Genomic DNA, 19964 nt, shown 5'->3' on the forward strand with positions numbered 1-19964 from the left:
TAAAATACACAAAGTCAAAGCAATTCTTCCTAGACCTTTCCAGAACCATCCTTTAAATCAAACCCTTTATTGAGTTGATCTCAGGGGAAAGGCTGAGCAAACAAAGAGGCTCTAACACCTTGCTCTTAAGTTCAACAAACTTGAACACTGGTAATGCAGAATAGGGATCAGTTCCAGAGTCATGAACACTCCAGAGAAAATGACTTGCCTCCAGGCCACCCAGAATTCAAACACTTTTATCAAAAACACCTTGGCTGATCTCAGCTCTTAGAAGGGTACATACATCAGGGAGAGACGAATTAAAGCAGCCAGGATGCTCAGCATGCATGGTTTTATAGATTAGCACTGATGCCTAAAACTGTATGCATAGAGACTCAGATTTTCAAAACTGTCTAGGAGATTTGGATGCCCAACTGAGGTGTCTGATTCCTCCCCTGGGCGGGCGGGGGTTGAAAATCCCACTCAGAAGCAATTACAAAGCCAATAGGATATACAGAGAACAGGTATAATGTGCTCAATGCAGCTTTCATTGCTAATTAAGCAGGTTGCTGAGTTTTGCACCAGTTGAAGATTCCCTGTTGGGTGGCCCCAGGAAGAGATGACGAAGGTATGGATAACTATATGGGCAAGACCATAGCCAAGAAAAAAGATAGCAACTCCCTAGACAAGCATAGATGTAACACAGTGTGATTCCAGTCCAGAGCAATTTAGGGTCCAAACAACGCCTGAGGTGTAAACCTCATTGACAAAGGGTGAGTATACCCTGTACAGAGGGAGCATACACCACCTCATCCAATTTACTTAGAAGCTTTCCACGCCCATTGGTGTCACCTCCATCTAGCCTGGAGTGAAATTCAGCCAACTCATCTTCATCAGTGCCTCATCTCAGGGAAGCACAAGGCCGTACCAGCCAGGTCTGATTGGGAAAAAAAAGCATAGTGCTGATGATAAACATGCTGTTGTAATTGCCACGCCAGTGGCTCTCAGTCTCACTGTGTTCTTCAAGGGAGGACAGTCCCATGCTTGACATGAAATCTTTGAGATCCTGAGTCGATGTACAAGTGTTCTTAACCCCAGGGACAGTGAAGTTAACGTAGGTAACTCCAGTGCCAGGCCAGACAAGGATATTTTCAGCTGGGGAGGGTGACTTGAGGTGCAGCAGAGCTGTCCGTATATCAGCATAACTCTGCATGCAATACTATTAATTGCTTTTTCATTCCAGTTGGTGATTTGTTACATGTTGCACCAACTGTGTCAAGAGAAACATACTTTTTTAGGACACATGAAAGTCCTATGTTGTCCAAGTCTTAATGCGATGTCTTTGGGCTCACATCGCTATTTAGCTTTCATTGTTATATGATATTTATGTTTTGTTTATCACTCATTAACTAGCTGACTTTGTACTACTACAGCAAAGAGCAATCTGCTGCAGCTGGGTTTATCTAGTCCATTGATATTTATGATTACTCATTTTCCCTTTGTTTGCAATTACACACTTCGTCCAAAAATCTGCTCCTAAATATATATCTACACAGTTAGGACATTAGTAATGTTGTGCATCATTATTAATTTGGTATATAGACACTTGTTACAAGCCATCGGAATCTCTTGTGTGCGTAGAAAGGGGTCCCAAATTTCATCCTTTTCCGACCTGCTGCAGTTGAGCCTCAGTGAATTATAAGATTGAGGTTCAAATGCTGGCTGATGGAAATATATATTCTGATGTATCATTACAGGCATTTTCAAGTGATGCTTGCTTTGTAGTTCAGTTCATTAGCAAAGTAGTATATGACCATTTCAGCATACTCATTAGACTTCTCCTCAGAGAATAATCCTGCACTGCACCCAAATTGCTTCTCATGAACTATAAAAATCAAAACAATATGACCACTGATTAATAGAACTATTGGCCTCTAGCCAGATGTTCCCATCTTTTAGGAGCCTCTTCAAATTTTGTTTTGTTTTGTTAAGAGAGTCAAAATTCTTATTTGAGGAAGCAATGAGAGACAAGTGCATGTTAAGCAAGAAACATGCAGGCAGCACTATATCAATTGAACATGTTGAATGAACCATTAAACCTGATCAGTTGGTTCAGATACGAACTGAACATTGATTTTTAGAATTACATGCATGGGCAGAGGACCAAATTGGCCATGTGCCATCTGTTTTTCTTCACTAAAGGAAAATGTTCCTGAGTAGGGGGAGAAAATATCTGCAATACAAGCCAAAGCTTGCAGTATTTACTCAGGAAAGTTCCAATTGAGTCAATCGGAATTTTGCCCTGAGTAGGAACTTCAGGATCTGGATTTATGCTCATGTACATTTGACTATTCCATTATTCAAATTAATAGTAGAAGTGTGTTCAAATGGGAATTGTTTTATTTTTAGCAAGGAAAGTGACAAGTTCTTGGCAATCATCTAAAGATGAGAAAACACTGTGTACAACTGATGAATAATAAATATTTTATGGGGATTTTTTCTTCGCTTTTTTTACAGGAAGAAATCTTTTCTGTTTTCAGCTCTATACGCTGCCTTTATATTTGGTGGTCGGCACCTAATGAACAAACGAGCAAAATTTGAACTGAGGAAACCACTAGTGCTCTGGTCCCTGAGCCTTGCAGTCTTCAGGTAGGCCTTTTTTAAACAGCAAGGAATTGTTTGTATTAGTTTATTAACTTGGTTAAAAGAGATACAGCCATAACAAAAGTATCAAGATGACAAAAAGCTGTACCTGAAGAAGTATTTCTTTAGTTGTATCATTTAATGTCTTTGGGCTGGTCTACACTAACCCCCCCACTTCGGACTAAGGTACGCAAATTCAGCTACGTTAATAACGTAGCTGAATTCGAAGTACCTTAGTCCGAAGTTACCGCGGTCCAGACGCGGCAGGAAGGCTCCCCCGTCGATGCTGCGTACTCCGCTCGCCGAGCTGGAGTACCAGCGTCGAAGGCGAGCACTTCCGGGATCGATCCGGGGCACTTCCGGGATCGATCCGGGATCGATTTATCGCGTCTTAACCAGACGCGATAAATCGAACTCAGAAAACCGATTGCTTACATCCGGACCCGGATGTAAGTGAAGACGTACCCTTTGAGTCCTCTAACCTCCCCTCACCCCAAAATAGTCCTATTTTGCCTGTCACATCATAAGCATCTTAAGAAGAGGAAACTAATAGCCAATCTCTTCAAGAGTAAGGTGGGAAGTGATAAATCAGAAAATTACTTTGTATAATTGTGACAGCCAAATTTTCCTATTGATCTACATTTATATGGTTGTGTTAGTAGAATCTTTAGGCCATGATTTTGATCTGTTACCCTGATGTAAATCTGGAATAAGTTCGTTGACATCAGTGAAGTTACACTGGTGGACTGAGATCAGAATCTGGCCCTTGGGTTATTCCAAGAAAGTAAAATAAAGAATTTGTGAATGCAAAGGAGGATAAGAGGAAGTGGGAAATAATCTTACTCTGCTGTGACCTACCTCCTCTGAGCTTGATCTTGCCCCATTCAAGTCAGTGGCAAAACTCTCATTGAGAGCAAAGACAGGCCGTTTGTCACCTATTTGACGCAGCTGTGAGTCTGACTGATCTTAATTACAGATTTCCCCTAATATCCCTTCCAGCTACACATGGTACCAACTCAATTCACCAACCACAGTCAGCTAATGTACAGAGAAACTAGGGATTGTGAATTCCGAGTAGCACAGATTTCGGTGTTTATAGGGAACATGTGTTATAATTCACTATGCAGCATGAAAACAATTTGTAAACCAATATCAAAGGCCACTGATAGCTGCATATATTTCTAACTCCATGGATTATTCATTATAGCAGTTCACACCCACGATTCAGGTTTGCAAAGTGAACAGAGATGTCAGTAGAACACTTTGGCTGGTTTGCAAATTATGTCACAGACTGTTAGTTTGAGGTTTTGTCTTCACTACGATAAAATGGTGTGGGTTTTTTTGTTTTTTGTTTAAATGTTGGCAAGTTTTGACTAACAGTCTAAAACCTAGTTTAGAGAGGGCAAGGTGTACTTTAGATTGACTCAACCAGCTAGCCTGTGCTTGCCTGTGCCTTGTCTGCACTAGAGCTTTATAACCTGTTAGTTTGAACGTGCTAGCTAAGATGGTCTTAAACAGTGTTTCCCAAACTCTTTACTAAGGTGACCCACCACTGCATTTTATCTTTTGTTTGTGACTCACGATTACGTAGTTACATATATGCACCCTCTGCTCCGGCACTGCAACCCTAATCCCAGCTGGGGGTGCTGAGGGTGGGAGAATGGAGAGCAATCCCACCCCACGCTCACCCCACAATGGCAGCTCCTGTCCCATGTGGCTGGGCCAGCTCCCCAGTCCAGGTCTGGCCCACTCTCCACTCAGGTTTGGCCCAGCCATCCCTCCATCATTGGGGGATAGCCAGGTCAAATTTGAGCAAGTGATATTGCGACCTGGTGCACAAGGTCATGGGGTGGCCAGACCAAACCTGAATGGCACTGTGACTCCATGCACCAGGTCCCAACGCCCAGTGGAGAGCCAAGTCCAGCCCCATGGGACAGGAGCCACTGCTCCAGGGTGAGTGCAGGACAGGCTCTACTCCCCCACCCATCCCGGCCCAACACTTGTAGCCTCTTCTTGTGATAGGCTGGGAGAAGCATGTGTTTGCCTAGGCCAGGGCCCAGTGATCAACTGGTTAACCCAGCCCTGGACATGCCAACCAATCTAGAACCGTTCTGTGACTCATTGGTGGGTTAGGACCCACTGTTTAGGAAATACTGTTCTTAAAATAATGATCTTTTGCCTAGTGAAGAAAAGTCTGAGTGTCCTGACTAAATTCTACTTTAAGTTCTTACATTATGTCTATGTATAATTTTCCGATAGCTTCAATTAGCACTGCATTCTCCACCTCCTATCCTACCTGGACCCATAGGGTTGCCGGGCACCTGTTAGCATTTGCTGTACTTTATCCCAGAAGTGGCTGAATATCAGTGATGGGTGAACTCGTTCCTAGATGGTATTCAGTTTGTAGATGTTTGTAAAGTGATTTAGGATCCATTTGGATGAAAAACACACATAATTACAATTCTGTTTCCAATAAAATATAGCCGTTAGTGGTTGGCTGCCTTCTGTAACATTGTGTTAGCTTAATTCCCAATTTGAGAAAGTGTAGTGCGATTTCATAACTGTCTTTGAAAAAGGTCACCAAGACGATTTAAAAAAAAATTGCATTCAGTGCAGATTGGCCCCAGGCTGACATGTGTTGAAGTAAATATATAGTAATGATGACCTGATACAGGTTTTAAAGCTTTTTTTATTGAGGGTTCTCCGAACATAAATAACTCCACTCAGGAGAATGAACATCAGAAGTGTACTTTACATTTAGTAAATGATCTCAACATGGGGCTAAAACATCCAGAAACTGAAACTAGTGCAAAATATGCTAGTCCACTTGGTCAGCAGAGTATCTTGCTACAAGCAATTAAGCCCGTGCTCTGTGATTTGCATCAGCCACCTGCAGATTTCTGGGTGAAGTTTTAAGGTGTCGGTTTGACTTCTAAAGCTGTAGGTGGGCAGGACCTACCTGCCTACTTCTCTCCATGGCCATGCTGCCTCAGTTGAGATCAGCAGAGGCACTTGAGCTGGCACCTCATCAGTGTAAGCAAGAAGAAGCAGTTGTCAGGGCATTCTCTGGGAGGGAAAATTTTGCTTTGGAATTTGCTTCCTCTTCCTTGCACTCCACCGTCTAAATAGCTCAGTTCCAATGACCTTCAGGATACATTGCAAAACTCATCATTTTTCCTGCATGCTGGAAAGTGGGGGGGGGGGGGGGAGACTGCAAAGGTGGGCAATTGTTGGGTAGGGAGAGAGATCTGAGTTTTTAAGTTGCCTGGGTTACTGGTAGAGTTATATTAAAATGTATGGCTGCCCTTAGGAAGGACTTTTTTTTGTTTAAGTTACATTAAGGGTACCTAAAACATATGACTAGATGTCCCTTTTAGCATTCCCATAAGACTATATAAAGACTATATTAATTTTGCTTCAGTAGACAATATTTCTAGGATAGTGGTACTATTAGAGTAAGTTTAAGATGTATGCCCTAGTCTAAAACTAGCTGTAGATGCTAGAGCATCTTAACTATGTGATGCAATTACACTGTATAGGATGAAAGGGGGAGAGGGAGAAAGGAGGTCAACATCTTATGAAAAGAAAATATAACTATAAAGTTGATTTTGAGCAGAATGGGTTGGGATTTTTCCATTGGAATGATTTGCTGACAGAAAATGCTGTTTTTGCAAAATTGAAATTTTTCTGCAAAAAATATCAATTTTGCTGAAAAAATTCAGTTTTCCATGGGAGGATCAAAGAATTGGATGGCTCTCCAATTCCAATTTCACAGTCCATCTGCAGGCTTCCCAGGGCTGAGTTTCGGCATCTCTAGGCTCGGCAATTCATAGCCCCAGTACCTCTGGGTTTGCTGCATCCGTTACGAATGTAAACAAAATTGCTTGAAACCTAGTTGCTTGAGCCCCAGCACCTCTTTTATTACAAATTAAGCACTGTGCCCAGCTCTGGGACCACAGAGTCTGAACACCCCGGTGCTCTGCCTCTCCACCCGGGATGGGGGGCAGGCACTGAGCAGCCGGACTCTTTGCTTCTCTAGCTCCCTGAGCTGCATTGCCCTTGTTTCGCCTCTCCCACAGCTGGTCTGGAAGGCTCTTGTCAGTTTCGCTGGACAGGAGCTGTCCAGCAGGCAGCTAGGAAGCAAAACAATTCCATTTTGATTCTCCCAAAAGAGAATTTTTCTTGAAATCCGTTCCCATGAAAATGTTCATTTTTCACTTTTTTATCCTAGTCCAGGACTAACTCCCCCCGCTTCTAAAAAAACAGCAACACTAAAACACAAATTATTGAGAGCTTAATGAGAGTTCATTAATTTGGTCAAGGGTGAATTTTAGAATAGAAATGTAGGGCTGAAAGAGACCTCGAGAAGTCATCAATTCCAGCCCCTGTGGCAAGGACTAAGTAAACCTAGGCGATCTCTGACAAGTGTTTGTCCAACCTGTTCTTAAAAGCCTTCAAGGATGGAGATTCCACAACCTCCCTTGGAAGCCTATTCTAGGACTTAACTATCCTTATAGTTAGAAAGTTTTTCCTAATATATAACCTAAATCTTTATTGCTACAGATTAAGCTCATTACTTTTTGTCCTGCCTTCAGTGGATGTGGAGAACAATTTATCAGCATCCTCTTTATAACAGCCCTTAACATATTTGAAGACTGTTAGTGGATCCCCCATTTTGCAAGACTAAACATGCCCATATTTTTAACCTTTCGTCATAGATTTAGAAAAACCTCTTATCATTTTTGTTGCTCTCTTTTGGACTCTCCAGTTGGTTCACATCTTTCCTAAAGTGTAGTGCCCAGAATAGGACACAGAATACTCCAACTGGGGTCTCACTAGTGCTGAGTAGAGTGGGATAATTACCTTCCGTGTGTGACATACAACATTCCTTTTAACGCACCCCAGAACGATATGCACAACTGCATCACATTGCTGACTCATTGAATTTGTGATCCACTATAACCCACCTAATTATTCCCCATTTTCTACTTGTAGATTTGATTTTCTTTCTTCCTAAGTATAGTACATTGCACTTGCCTTGACTGAATTTCATCTTGTTGATTTCAGACCAGTTCTCCAATTTGTCAAGGTCATTTTGAATCCTAATCCTATCTTCCAAAGTGCTAGCTACCCTGCCCAGCTTGGTGCCATCTGTACATTTTATGAGCATGCTTTCCACTCCCTTATCCAAGTCATTAATGAAAATATTGAATGGTACCGGACACAGGACAGATCCTGTGGCACCCCAGTAAATGCATGCTCCCAGTTTAACAGCAAACCATTGATAACCACTTTCTGAATACGGTCTGTCAACCAGTTGTTCACCTGCCCTATAGTAATTTCATTTAGACCACATTTCCCTGGTTTGCTTATGAGAATGTCACATCATGTTAAGCCTTACTAAAACGAAGATATATCACATCTACTGCTTCCCCCCATACACTAGGCCAGTAAACCTGTCAATGCCAGCAGCAAGCCGCATTTCTGGAGGGTGAAATTTGACTTGGTTTTTTGTTTGGAAATGTTGCGAGTTTTCAAACATTTGTCTCAGCTATAATGTTGTTTTTGCAGTAAAAATAGTTTTACAATAGCAACAGTTATACCCCCAAAATATTTTTTTCATTTTGAAACAACAAAAACGTGGTTTTTCATGTGTTTTGCTAAGAATATAGGCATTTGTTTCCTCTCACAAGCCTATTGATCCATTTCAAGTGTGAGAGACTTAAGAGTAATTTTTTGGTGCTGTCTAAAATTATTTTAGTCTTATTTCGTTCAGCTCTCGCATTTTAATTACATGAGCTGGATGTACTGTACCCATCTCAGTTCTACGATGAAGTTCCATATGGTTCAGTTTTTGATCCTTTGCTGTTCTTGTTTCCTCTCATTCGGCTGCATAATTTCAGCTACAGGATGAGTAACAATTAACCACTATCATTGTGGTTATGATGCTGGCATAGAGATTTATTTTTCCATCTCATATGACCTGAGGAAGAAATTTCTGATTTGATTAGGTGTCTAAGTGGTATTCAGTCTTGGATGTTTGAACATTTCCTGAAGTTAAATTCTGAAAGAACACAGCTAATTTGAGTAGCCAGTTCCTCTAGATAAAGTTACTTTACATCCTGTTACAAAGGTAAAGTTAGGGTCATCTTTGATACATGTTTCTTAGCTATAATACAACAAAACTGTCATGCCGGCTGTGACATTGGACTCCATATGTTTATGGAAATATGTTTATAAGTGTAAATATGATGTAACTGGAATATGCTTTATGTGAAAGGTCTCTTGTAAGGTATCATTACAAAGCATATAATCTACTGAGTGTGTTCATCCTATTTATATGAATGTATCATTCTTGTATCTGAAATTAGGAATATGAAATATAATTCTGAGGTCCTATTGTAGTTATGCAAAGTGTGCGCCATTAATGGTGGTTTGGAATCTTGATGGCCCCCATTAACTAGGACAATTGGTTGTAGATGGCTCTGTTTACTTGTAAGCCTTCCTGTATACGTGTGTTTGCCAGCAAGTGGGTAATGAAGTCTCACAGGACATGTGAACATGTCAGATACTGGAATCCATCTTTAACCCTGTGCTTTCCCATTTAGAAAGGGGGGGGGGACCCAGAGAGAGACAAAGGATTCCCGCCTTGTGCCAAAGCTATAAAAGAGGGTGGAACAGAATAAAGGGGTCCCAGTCATGTGGAATCCCCTGCTTTTCACCTAAGATGCCTGCTGGAACTAACAAGGCCTGTACCAGGGAAAAGGATTGGTCCCAGATTAGGATGGAGTCTAGTCTGTGAAAGAAGCTTATTGGAACATCTCTAAGGTTGAGATTTACCTGTATTTAGTTTCTTAATGTATTAGGCTTAGACTTGCATGTTTTGTTTTATTTTGCTTGGTAACTTACTTTGTTCTGCCTGTTATTACTTGAAACCACTTAAATTCTATTTTTTATTCTTAATAAAATCACTTTTGTTTATTATTGCTCCTGGGGGAGCAAACAGGTGTGCATTTCTTTCTATCAGTGTTATAGAGGGCCGACGATTTATGAGTTTACCCTGTATAAGCTTTATACAGAGTAAAATGGATTTATTTGGGGTTTGGATCCCATTGGGAGCTGGGTGTCTGGGTGTTGGAGATAGGAGTACCAGCTGAGTGGTTTTCAGTTAAAGCCTGCAGTTTTGGGGGCGTGGTTCAGACCCTGGGTCTGTGTTGCAGCAGACTTGCATTTCTGGCTCAACAAGACAGGGTTCTGGAGTCCCAAGCTGACAGGGAAAACGGGCTCAGAGGTAGTTTCAGCACCTCAGGTAACAGTCCCAAGGGGGTCTCTGTGACTGAACCCATCACACCGGCATTTCTAGGACACAGCTGAGCTGTGAACAGTGCTTTCACAGAAGGACCCTGAGTTGTTAATTCATGTTTTCATTACATCTCAGCTGGATTATTGCAATTCATTTTTCATAGGCCTTCCAGAATATTTATTGTATATGTTGCACTATTATCTTGAATTGTGCAACTAAAGCTTAGATAGATTACGTGTATATTTGACCACTTACTCTTCACACGAAGCAACAGCACAGCCTCATTTTCCTTTGACCTTCCTCCTTAAAATGCTATGTACAGGGGAAGGAGTGACATAATTGCCTCTAATGTCACCAAGGGCTTGTCCTCACTACAACTTTTTATCATGTTATTACATGCTAGTTAGTAAACACAATTATGACATAGTTGGTATCACAGAGACTTGGTGGGATAATATGCTTGACTGGAATATTGGTAGAGAAGGGTACAGCTTTCCGAGGAAGAACAGGCAGGGGGAAAGGGGAGGAGGTGTTGCCTCATATATTAAAAATATATACACTTGGACTGAGGTTGAGATGGAAATAGGAGACAGACTTGTTGCAAATCTCTGAGTTAAGGATAAAAAGCGTAAAAAAGAAGGATGATGTCAGGGTAGGGGTCTATTACAGAACACCTAACCAGGAAGAAGAGGTGGATGAGGCTTTTTTTTAAAACTAAGAAAATCATCCAAAGCACAGGACTTTGTGGTAATGGGGGGACTTCAACTACCCAGACATCTGTTGGGAAAATAACACAGCAGGACACCCATTATCCAACAAGTTCTTGGACTGTATAGGAGACATTTTTTTTATTTCAGAAGGTGGAGAAAGCTACTAGGGAAGAGGCTGTTCTAGATTTGACTTTGACAAATTAGGAGGAACTGGTTAAGAATTTGAAAGTGGAAGGTATCTTAGATGAAAGTGATCATGAAATGGTAGAGTTCATGCTTCTAAGGAATGATAGGAGGGAAAACACAATAAAGATAATGGATTTCAAGAAGGCAGACTTTAGCAAACTTAGGGAGTTGGTAGGTAAGATTCCATGGGAATCCAGTCTAAGGGGAAAAACAGTTCAAGAGAGTTGGCAGTTTTTCAAAGAGATATTGTTAAGGGCACAAGAGCAAACTATCCCACTATGTAGGAAAGATAGGAAGTATGACAAGAGACCACATTGGCTTAACCAGGAGATTGTCAATGATCAGAAACTCAAAAAAGAGTCCTACAAAAAGTGGAAACTAGGTCAAATTACAAAGGATGAATATAAACAAATAATACAAGTATGTAGGGACAAAATTAGACAGGCCAAGGTTCAAAATGAGATTAAACTGGCTAGAGACATAAAAGGTAACAAGAAAACATTCTACAAATACATTAGAAGGAAGAGAAAGACCTAGGACAGGGTAAGCCTGTTACTCAATGAGGGGGAGGAAAACAATAACAGAAAATGTGGAAATGGCAGAAGTGCTAAATGACTTTTTTGTTTCAGTTTTCATCAAAAAGGTTAGTAGCAACTGGACATCTTACATAGGAATGCCAGTGAAAATGAGGTAGGATCAGAGGCTAAAATAGGGAAAGAACAAGTAAAAATTGCTTAGACAAGATAGATGTGTTCAAGTCACCAGGGCCTGATGAAATACATCCTAGAATATTCAAGGAGCTGACTGAGGACATATCTGAGCCACTAGCTATTATCTTCAAAAAGTCATAGAAGACAGGAGAGATTCCAGAGTACTGGAAAATGGTACTATATTTGCCACCTATAAAAAGGGAAATAAGGACAACATGGGGAATACAAACCAGTCAGCTTAACTTCAGTACCTGGAAATATAATGGGGCAAATAAGCAATCAATTACAAACACCTAAAAGATAGGTAACAGTCAGCATGAATTTGTCAAGAACAAATCATGTCAAACCAATCTAGTAGTTTTCTTTGACAGGATAACTAGACTTGTAGATAGAGGGGAAGTGGTACATGTGCTATATCTTGACTTTAATAAGGCTTTTGATACTGTCTCACATGACATTCTCATAACAAACTAGGGAAATAAAACCTATATGGAGTTAGTATAAGATGGGTGCATAACTGGTTGAAAAACTGTTCCCAGAGAGTAGTTATCAGTGGTTCACAGTCAAGCTGGAAGGGCCTATTAAGTGGGTCCCGCTGGGGTCAGTTCTGGACCTGGTTCTGTTCAATATCTTAATCAATGATTTTGATAAAGGCATAGAGAGTACACTTATAAAGTTTGCAGACAGTACCAAGCTGGGAGGGGTTGTAAATGCTTTAGGAATAAGATTAAAATTCAAACTGATCTGGACAAATTGGAGAAAAGGTCTGAAGTAAATAGGATGCAATTCAATAAGGGCAAATGTAAAGTACTCAACTTAGGAAAGAACAATCAGTTGCACACATACAAAAAGGGAAATGACTGCCTAGGAAGGAGCACTGCAGAAAGGTGTCTGGGGGTCATAGTGAATCACAAGCTAAATATGAGTCAACGGTATAACACTGTTGCAAAAAAACCAAACATCATTCTGGGATGTATTAGCAGGAGTGTTGTAAGGAAGACACGAGAAGTAATTCTTCCACTCTACGCCGCGCTGATTAGGCTGGAGAAGAGAAGACTGAGGGGGGATATGATGACAGTTTTCAAGTACATAAAAGGTTGATATAAGGAAGAGGGAGAAAAATAGTTCTCCTTAACCTCCAAGGATAGGACAAGAAGCAATGGGCTAAAATTACAGAAAAGGTGGTGTAGGTTGAACATTAGGAAAAACTTCCTGTCAGGGTGGTTAAGCATTGGAATAAATTGCCTAGGGCAATTGTGGAATCTCCATCATTGGAGATTTTTAAGAACAGGTTAGACAAACACCTGTCTGGGGGGGTCTAGATAATACTTAGTCCTGCCATGTCCTGCCATGACTGCAAGGGACTAGACTAGATGATTTCTCAAGGTCCCTTCCAGTCCTATGATTCTGTGGCAGTAAGGAGCCAAGTTAAATAACACAGTGCTAGCTACAACTTTGCAGTCAATGAAGACATGGATAAACTAAGTTTTAACCATGACGAGCTGATGCAATGCTGAACAGGTTTGTCCTTGTCTACACTGTGTTAATCATCTTAACTAACTAAACGTTTCACAGTTGTGTCCTAATGCCACAAAGTTTTGTAGTGAAGACAAGGCCTAATTAACTGATGGGAATAAAGTAATTCCTGTGGGTGTATCTTTCAGATTAAGTTCTTGTGAGTGTGAGTTCATGAGAAGTGGCAGCTTCACTCTCTATTGAAGCCACTGGCAAGTCACATATGCGGCAATACTAATGGGTTAGCCTTAAGAGGCAAGTATCCCAATAGTTATCCATCTTATACTTGGATTGCAATACATACAAACCTTAGTAGAAAATCACTGTTATTTTTCCTCTCGGGGGGAGGTTGTAATATATTGCTTATTGTGAGTAGTATGCCTTTTTTGGAGACCTGTAATAGATTGGTAAATGGATCTTCACACTTGAAATCACTTATTTCATATTCTAACTCAGAACAAAAAAGGAATTTACCGTATTTCTAACTTTATGCATGTGACTAGCCTCATTGATTTCAATAGGGCTAGTCACATGCTTAACTACCTGATTGAATTGAAGCCTAATTTTCCCAAATAAAATCCTGGACAGATTAAAAATAATAAAGTAATATTAGAAGCAGCATTTGGACAGTGAAGCTGTTTGTACACCTTTGGGGAGTGGGGAGTGGGAAGTGCTATGGCAAATGGCAAAAAAGAGATGCAACAGAAGGAAAAAGAAGCTGGTGAGACACTGAAAAAGAAAACATAGGTATTTAAGAAGAATGACTTTGTAACCCCCGAATTTGACATTCCTGGATGTACCCCAGAACTTGATAGTACTGCAGTTAGCCATTTATGTGTTTAGCCAGGCTCAGAGAGGCAAGGCCCTATAGCTATATGCTTGCAGTTTTGCTAATTAGAATGGAAGGTTGGGACAGGGAGTTAATGTTTAATAGAAGGAATGTTTGGTCAGCTGACCATAGTTTTAGGTGCCTTTGACACATAAGTTTTATTGTTGTTATGATTAGAAATGCTTTGCTAATAAGCAGAATAATGAATTGTTATTGGTCGTTGCTGAGGAAATTGTTAGTCTATTACGGGCTATTATAGATTATGGTTTTTGTTCAGAGAAAATTTATTAAAAGTTTAGTTAGGAAGTGTGCTTTGGAGCAGTCCAAGGAAGTTTGTCTTTGGGCCAGGATCTGACACCTAAGTTCTCCAGCAGCTGGACGGAAGGAGGAGCTCCGGAAGCCTGGTTGTTGATTCCTTGAAACTATTTCAAATTTTTTGGATAACTATAAATATTTAAAATGCTCTAGACCTACTGCTATAGCATATAGATATAGATACATAAAACATAATAAAATAGTTTTAAATAAAAGCCCTCTTATTTATAGAAATCATTTATCAAACAAAAATGCTATGTCCCCATTAATTTATTCTTAACACCGCCTTAAAAAAAAAACACTATTAAGTTACCACTACTTTAGATTCTAAAAAACCTAAATAACTGCAGTAATGGCAACTAGATTGTAATCCTGATAAGGAAATACAAGTAGTGCTGTGTAGGCTGAATTGACAAGCTGAGAAACAAATTAGACAAGGCTAGCAACAGAAAATAGAGATGATTTCTTATATTAGTATAGCATATATACTGTAACAGCAATCAGGATAACATAATGAAGTAAAGATATATTTCTAATATCACAAATACAATCTCTCATTTATTCTGGTTAATACCATCCCATTCAAATATTTCTATTATTATGGCTATACAGACCCAGCATTAATGTCAGGTGATGGAATTTCCTACTATTAATTTCTCATCACTTCCTAGCCTTTGTGATCCTGTATAGTTTTATTACCCAGCAAAGGCATGTTATTGTTTCTTTGGCGATCAGATGAAATTGTTACTATATGACTTTAAATTAGAAATCATACAGTTGTACTTTTATGTCATTGGCCCATTTCGCTTCTCATGCAAACTGGTTTTACCCGTCTGTAACAATTGATTCTAATAGTTATTCCAGATTTAAGCTGGTGTAACTGAGAGGAGAATCAGGCCCCAGACAGGGCTAAATCATGGCTTTGCCACAAGCAAATGGTAGGGGATTGTTGCCAATGTACTGCAGATGTTATGGATGGGGTGGCTGAAAAATTTCTATTGAAACATTATTCAGTGGAAAACTGGGTTTTCAGCTAAACTAAAATTTTACTGGAAAGTGCCTGATTTCCTTGGAAAAGTAAGTAAGTGTGTGTGTGTGTGTGTGTGTGTGTGTGTGTGTGTGTGTGTGTGTGTGTGTGTGTGTGTGTGTGTGTGTGTGTGTGTGTGTGTGTGAGAGAGAGAGAGATATTGAGAGAGAGACTGAAAACCTAACAATAAAAATGGTTTTGGCCAAAGTTTTTTGGTTTTTAGTTTTTCACTTTTGCAGTGTGAATCCAGTACATCTTCTGGAGACCTGCTGTTTCAAGGAGAATTTTGGTCCAATTCTGCGCTCATCAAAGCCAGTGAAGGGTTGCTATTGATTTCAAGGGGTAACATTCTCTCTTTGAGTCATACCGTACTTATCAAATACCCCTATTGAAGTCTATGGGAGTACCTGCAAGGCACTACTTAACAAGAGCAAGGCTATCAGAATATAGTCCAATGGCAGGAGCAGGTCCTTTCTCTAGTTTTTTAGTGGATAAAATATTTTGATTGTTTGAGGAATTAAAAATACCCTGGCTGATGAATCAGGAAGAGAGCTGCACTTGGGTGAATGGGACTTATTTATAAGAAATCAGCCACCTCAGTTGTATGTGTCTGTGGGAGGCACTTTGACATCTTGGTCAACGTGGATATGTAGCCCATGTTATTCTGTAAAATAAACCTTTGACAGGTGCAGATGGAAGAGAAGGGACCTGTGAAAGAGAAGTCTCTGGGTACTTTCTGCTGAACAGGCCTCCAAAGCTAATCCTTGTGGCATTTCACTGGAACAAATGCTGACAACTCTTTAAACTGTTATGCCTCAGCAAATCCAACAGTTGGTTTATGAATGAGCCTATTAATTTAGTAATCTCAAACAGTGAGTTCTAGTGAAATGAGGAGGAGAGGAGCAACGGCAGAATGTGGAGGTAGAGATTTGTGTATTTATCTGTAAGCTACAGGTTTGTTTAGAAGAGCAGTTCAACTTCCTTTATCTGCAGTGTTCCATCCAGGGTCTTCTCTAACTTGCTGTTAGATTGCAAATGTATATATTGTTTACTAACTGCAGAACAAATCCTGAGAGCTAGACTTGTACTTAAGTCAATAGGAGTTCTGCCAAAGTAGACTGAAAATTAAGTAAGAATCTGTGGCTCTGGCCCTGTAATTGCCATTCATTTTATGGAGCTGAGCAGTTCATTATAGCCATATTATAACTTTTAGCTTCTTTAAGCCTCCTTTAATCTGTCAAATACTAATCTTTCCTTGTAATTTAGATTTTGCTACATTTGTTTGCTGACTGTTTTACAGTTTTAGTGATCACTAGGCCTCTTCGGTTGATGTAATTCCCTGGTAAATCTTTTACTTTATTACTTTGGTTGCATTATTTGGCTAGGGTAATTTTAAACTCCTGAATACCTACATTTCAGTGCTAAGTATTCCAGTTGCTATAACAACTTGATACGTTTGATCCGGTAAGAATCTTAAAATTATCCTGCAGAGATGGATATTCCCCTTTTTTGGATTACTGTTCAAATCTCCAGAATATTACAGTTATTCTGAAATTTTCTTGAGATAATGTTGGGAGCCTAGAATAGTTTCAGTAATAATGCAGGAAATGAGCAAAAATGCCCCTGAAGCATTCATTAAGAATTACTTAAGAGATATGTTATGCTTATGAATTCCTTTAGGGCTACTTTAGAAATCCTTAAGTGGATTCCTTAATTCTTATAAGATTTCTTGCCAAACACTAGGTTTAAGATGAAAATTGAATATTTTTTTTAAATAATTTAGCCCTAGTCCAAACTTGTTAACATGAATATTGTGGAACTACAAAATGTTTCTTGATAAGGTTGTTCACTTGACAAGAAATTATTTTAAGAGTGCTGGGGAGTCAGTGGGGCATACACAGAAGTTCAGTTATTTTCGTGGATGGATTAGTGAGTTTTTATTTGTAAAACGATGGATTCGCTAAATAAATATTGCTTCATCAAGATGCCTATCACGCATATCAGAAATCCAGTAAACAGTTTCAATTGACAGCACACATGCAAGACTGTTATTTCCTTGCTTATACAGAAAGAATCAATGGTATGAAACTGTTGATTAGTTTCTACAGGACTATTTGGAAGTTTCGTAGGGACTATCAGATGGAAAGTTAACAGTAGAAAAGGTTAATAAATGTTTCTTCCCTCCTGGAGAACAAACAGTTAGTTATTCTTCATTGGAATAGGGTTAAGCTGATGTCCCAATAAGCAAATGATGTTGTCTTTCGTGTCTTAAGAGAGCTGATTGACCAAAGCTAGTCTCCAGCATGATGGTTGCTGCTGTTTCATCTCCTAGCCAGAAGCTGCCAGGTCTTCAGTAACCAGTGAATGGTCTCTTTGGTGGACCCTTATTTTCTCTCTGGAGTGGCACTCCCATTCTGTTTCCACCAATTTCCACATCCGGTGAAAAGAATATAAGCAAGGATTTAATCATGTCATTTATTTCTTTGGTGGATGCTTTTTAAATTGGTGAAGTTCTTTTCAGCAATTCAGAGAGCTTCATTTGATTGATTGTTGATGTGCTGTGCTCCATGGGATTGTCTGAATATTGGAATAAAGTAGCTAATCCCTGTCATAATGAGGGTAGATTTGGGGCATCAAATTGCATTCCCTGGAGAGGGAACTAAGATTCTATGAGAACAAACTGGAAGATAAAGTAGCTGTGATGGAAGTCCTATTTACGTGTAAAAAAAATCAACCCAAGTGGTAGCCGCAGCAGCTGGCAGAGATACTGGGTTTTATCACTTTAGTGATGAGCAGTGGATGGATTTTATTCTACTGCAGCATGAATGTGATTTTAAAGTCTCCAGAGGTACAGTGTTCATTGATTCTCAGCATTTAGGGCCAATGGGAGATGCTGTTGTTTGGGTGTGCTTAATGAGATCTCCTGGCACTTGAAGGAATAGGTTAGGCATGATGTTTTCAGATTCTGTTAATGCAAGGGATAGGGAGACAAGTTCTGGGTATGTGGTGGGTTGTAATTGAAAATTCCGTTGACTGAAGTTGGGCATGTAAGTGCTGTAGCATTCTTTGTTAGACTCTGTGAGCTGTCAGATAAATAGTATTGATAAAAGTAATTGGGATGGCATTTAGTTAAGGCAGAGGACTGGTAGTTAAGACATCTGGGTTCTGGGTCTGCTCTGCCACAGACTTCTGATGTCATGTAAAGCAAGCAACAGAGATCTCTCTGGGCCAGATTTACCTGTGCTATTAGTGGCTGCAACTTCAGTGAGGTTGCGGTTGTATTAGCATACATCAGAAGTAAACTTGGCTCCCAGTGCATCAGTTTCCCATTTTGTAACTTTCTCTCCCTGCCATCCCAGGGTGGATTGAGGATTAAATCATTCATATTTGTGAATACTTTGAGACCTTGGGACACGAGGCTCCTACAGGAGTGAAATTTATTATGTTTCTTCCTCTCCCACCTGCATTCTGTCATCCCATCTCCCCAAGAATTCACCCTCCACTTAACAGCACTTCTTCCTTCTCATTTTTCCTCTTTATCTTCCAGCTCTGTCTCTTCCTCCCTTTCTTTTAGTCTCTTATCCCTTCCCCTTGTCCTTTCTTCACTTTGCCCCAGTTTGCCTTTGTATTATTATTATCCCCCCCCACACACACACACACTTAATTCTGAATTTGTATTTCTTGCCTAGGGTTAAGCCAGACCGCAGCAGTTTTTTCATGAAGATTTTGTTAAATGAATGTGTACATCTTGGACTAGATTATGCCCAGGTCTGCACAGATTCTCAAAGGAGTTGTGGAGAGAAGGGGTGCCCCCCAGCCTCTCCTGGCACGGGGACCAGGATCAATCCAGCTCTTTATATTGTGGGATTTTTCAAAAGCACCTTAGGTGCCTATTGATTTAAATCGGAGCTAGACAGAAGGTGCTTTTGAAAATACCAGTAGGCCCCTATCTGCATCCCTGTGTGTCTAAATAGCTTTCAAAATCTGGCCCTACAGCACCCAGCAGAGCTGTTCTCATACCGCACCTTTTGGAAAGGCATACAAGGGATTACTCCAGCTTGCATTCCACTAGAGCCCCTGGAGCTACAATGCCTGCTTAAGGCACATTGCCCACATGGGAAAGACCATGCCTATGGGCTTTACAGCCCCAATCCAGGCCTGTGTCTCCATATGTTGACATCTGTTCTCTAAAAAGATTTTTCTTAAACTTTCCTGGCAGTTCCCTGCTTATTAATGTTTTACATTTAAAGTATAAAATTTAGATTCATGATCATTACTTTTTATTTGTATTACTCTAGAACCTAGAGGCTCCAACTGAGAGACTGGACCCATTGTACTAGGCACTGTACATTCACACATAGTAAGAGACAGTCCCAGCCTCAAAGAACCTACCATTTAAATAGGCGAGACAGACAAAAAGGAAAAGAAAGGAAGCATTATTATCCCCATTTTACTGATGGTTATCCAGACCAGTAAATTAATGTATGCATATTCAGAATGTACATATAGCTACATGTTTTTGGGAAGGTCAGAGTAAGCTCTGATATCTCGTAATTGATAGATTTGTTTGTAGGTTGTAGATGTGATTCTGTTCTATCTGTAGAAGAATGAAAAAGAGTGGGACTGAAAACTTCCTAGGTTAAAGCACTATGTATGCAGGCAGAGATAGGAGATTTGGTGTCCGGTCCTGCAAAGATTTGGAGTCCGATCCATTCCCATTCCTGCTGATGGAAGTTGAGGGCTGTTA

At 40.1% G+C, this 19964-nt stretch overlaps 1 protein-coding gene across 1 annotated transcript in view; it reads left to right on the plus strand.

The window, feature by feature from the left end:
• ELOVL6 (ELOVL fatty acid elongase 6) overlaps positions 1-19964 on the plus strand; it is a 130497-nt gene that overhangs the window by 86690 nt on the left and 23843 nt on the right. Inside the window, exon 2 of the mRNA XM_065405546.1 lies at positions 2497-2628. Within this exon, the coding sequence (XP_065261618.1) occupies positions 2497-2628 (132 nt within the window). The remainder of the gene's footprint in view (positions 1-2496; positions 2629-19964) is intronic.

Source organism: Emys orbicularis, chromosome 5 (assembly GCF_028017835.1).
Source record: "Emys orbicularis isolate rEmyOrb1 chromosome 5, rEmyOrb1.hap1, whole genome shotgun sequence".
Classification (NCBI taxonomy): Eukaryota; Metazoa; Chordata; order Testudines; family Emydidae; genus Emys; species Emys orbicularis.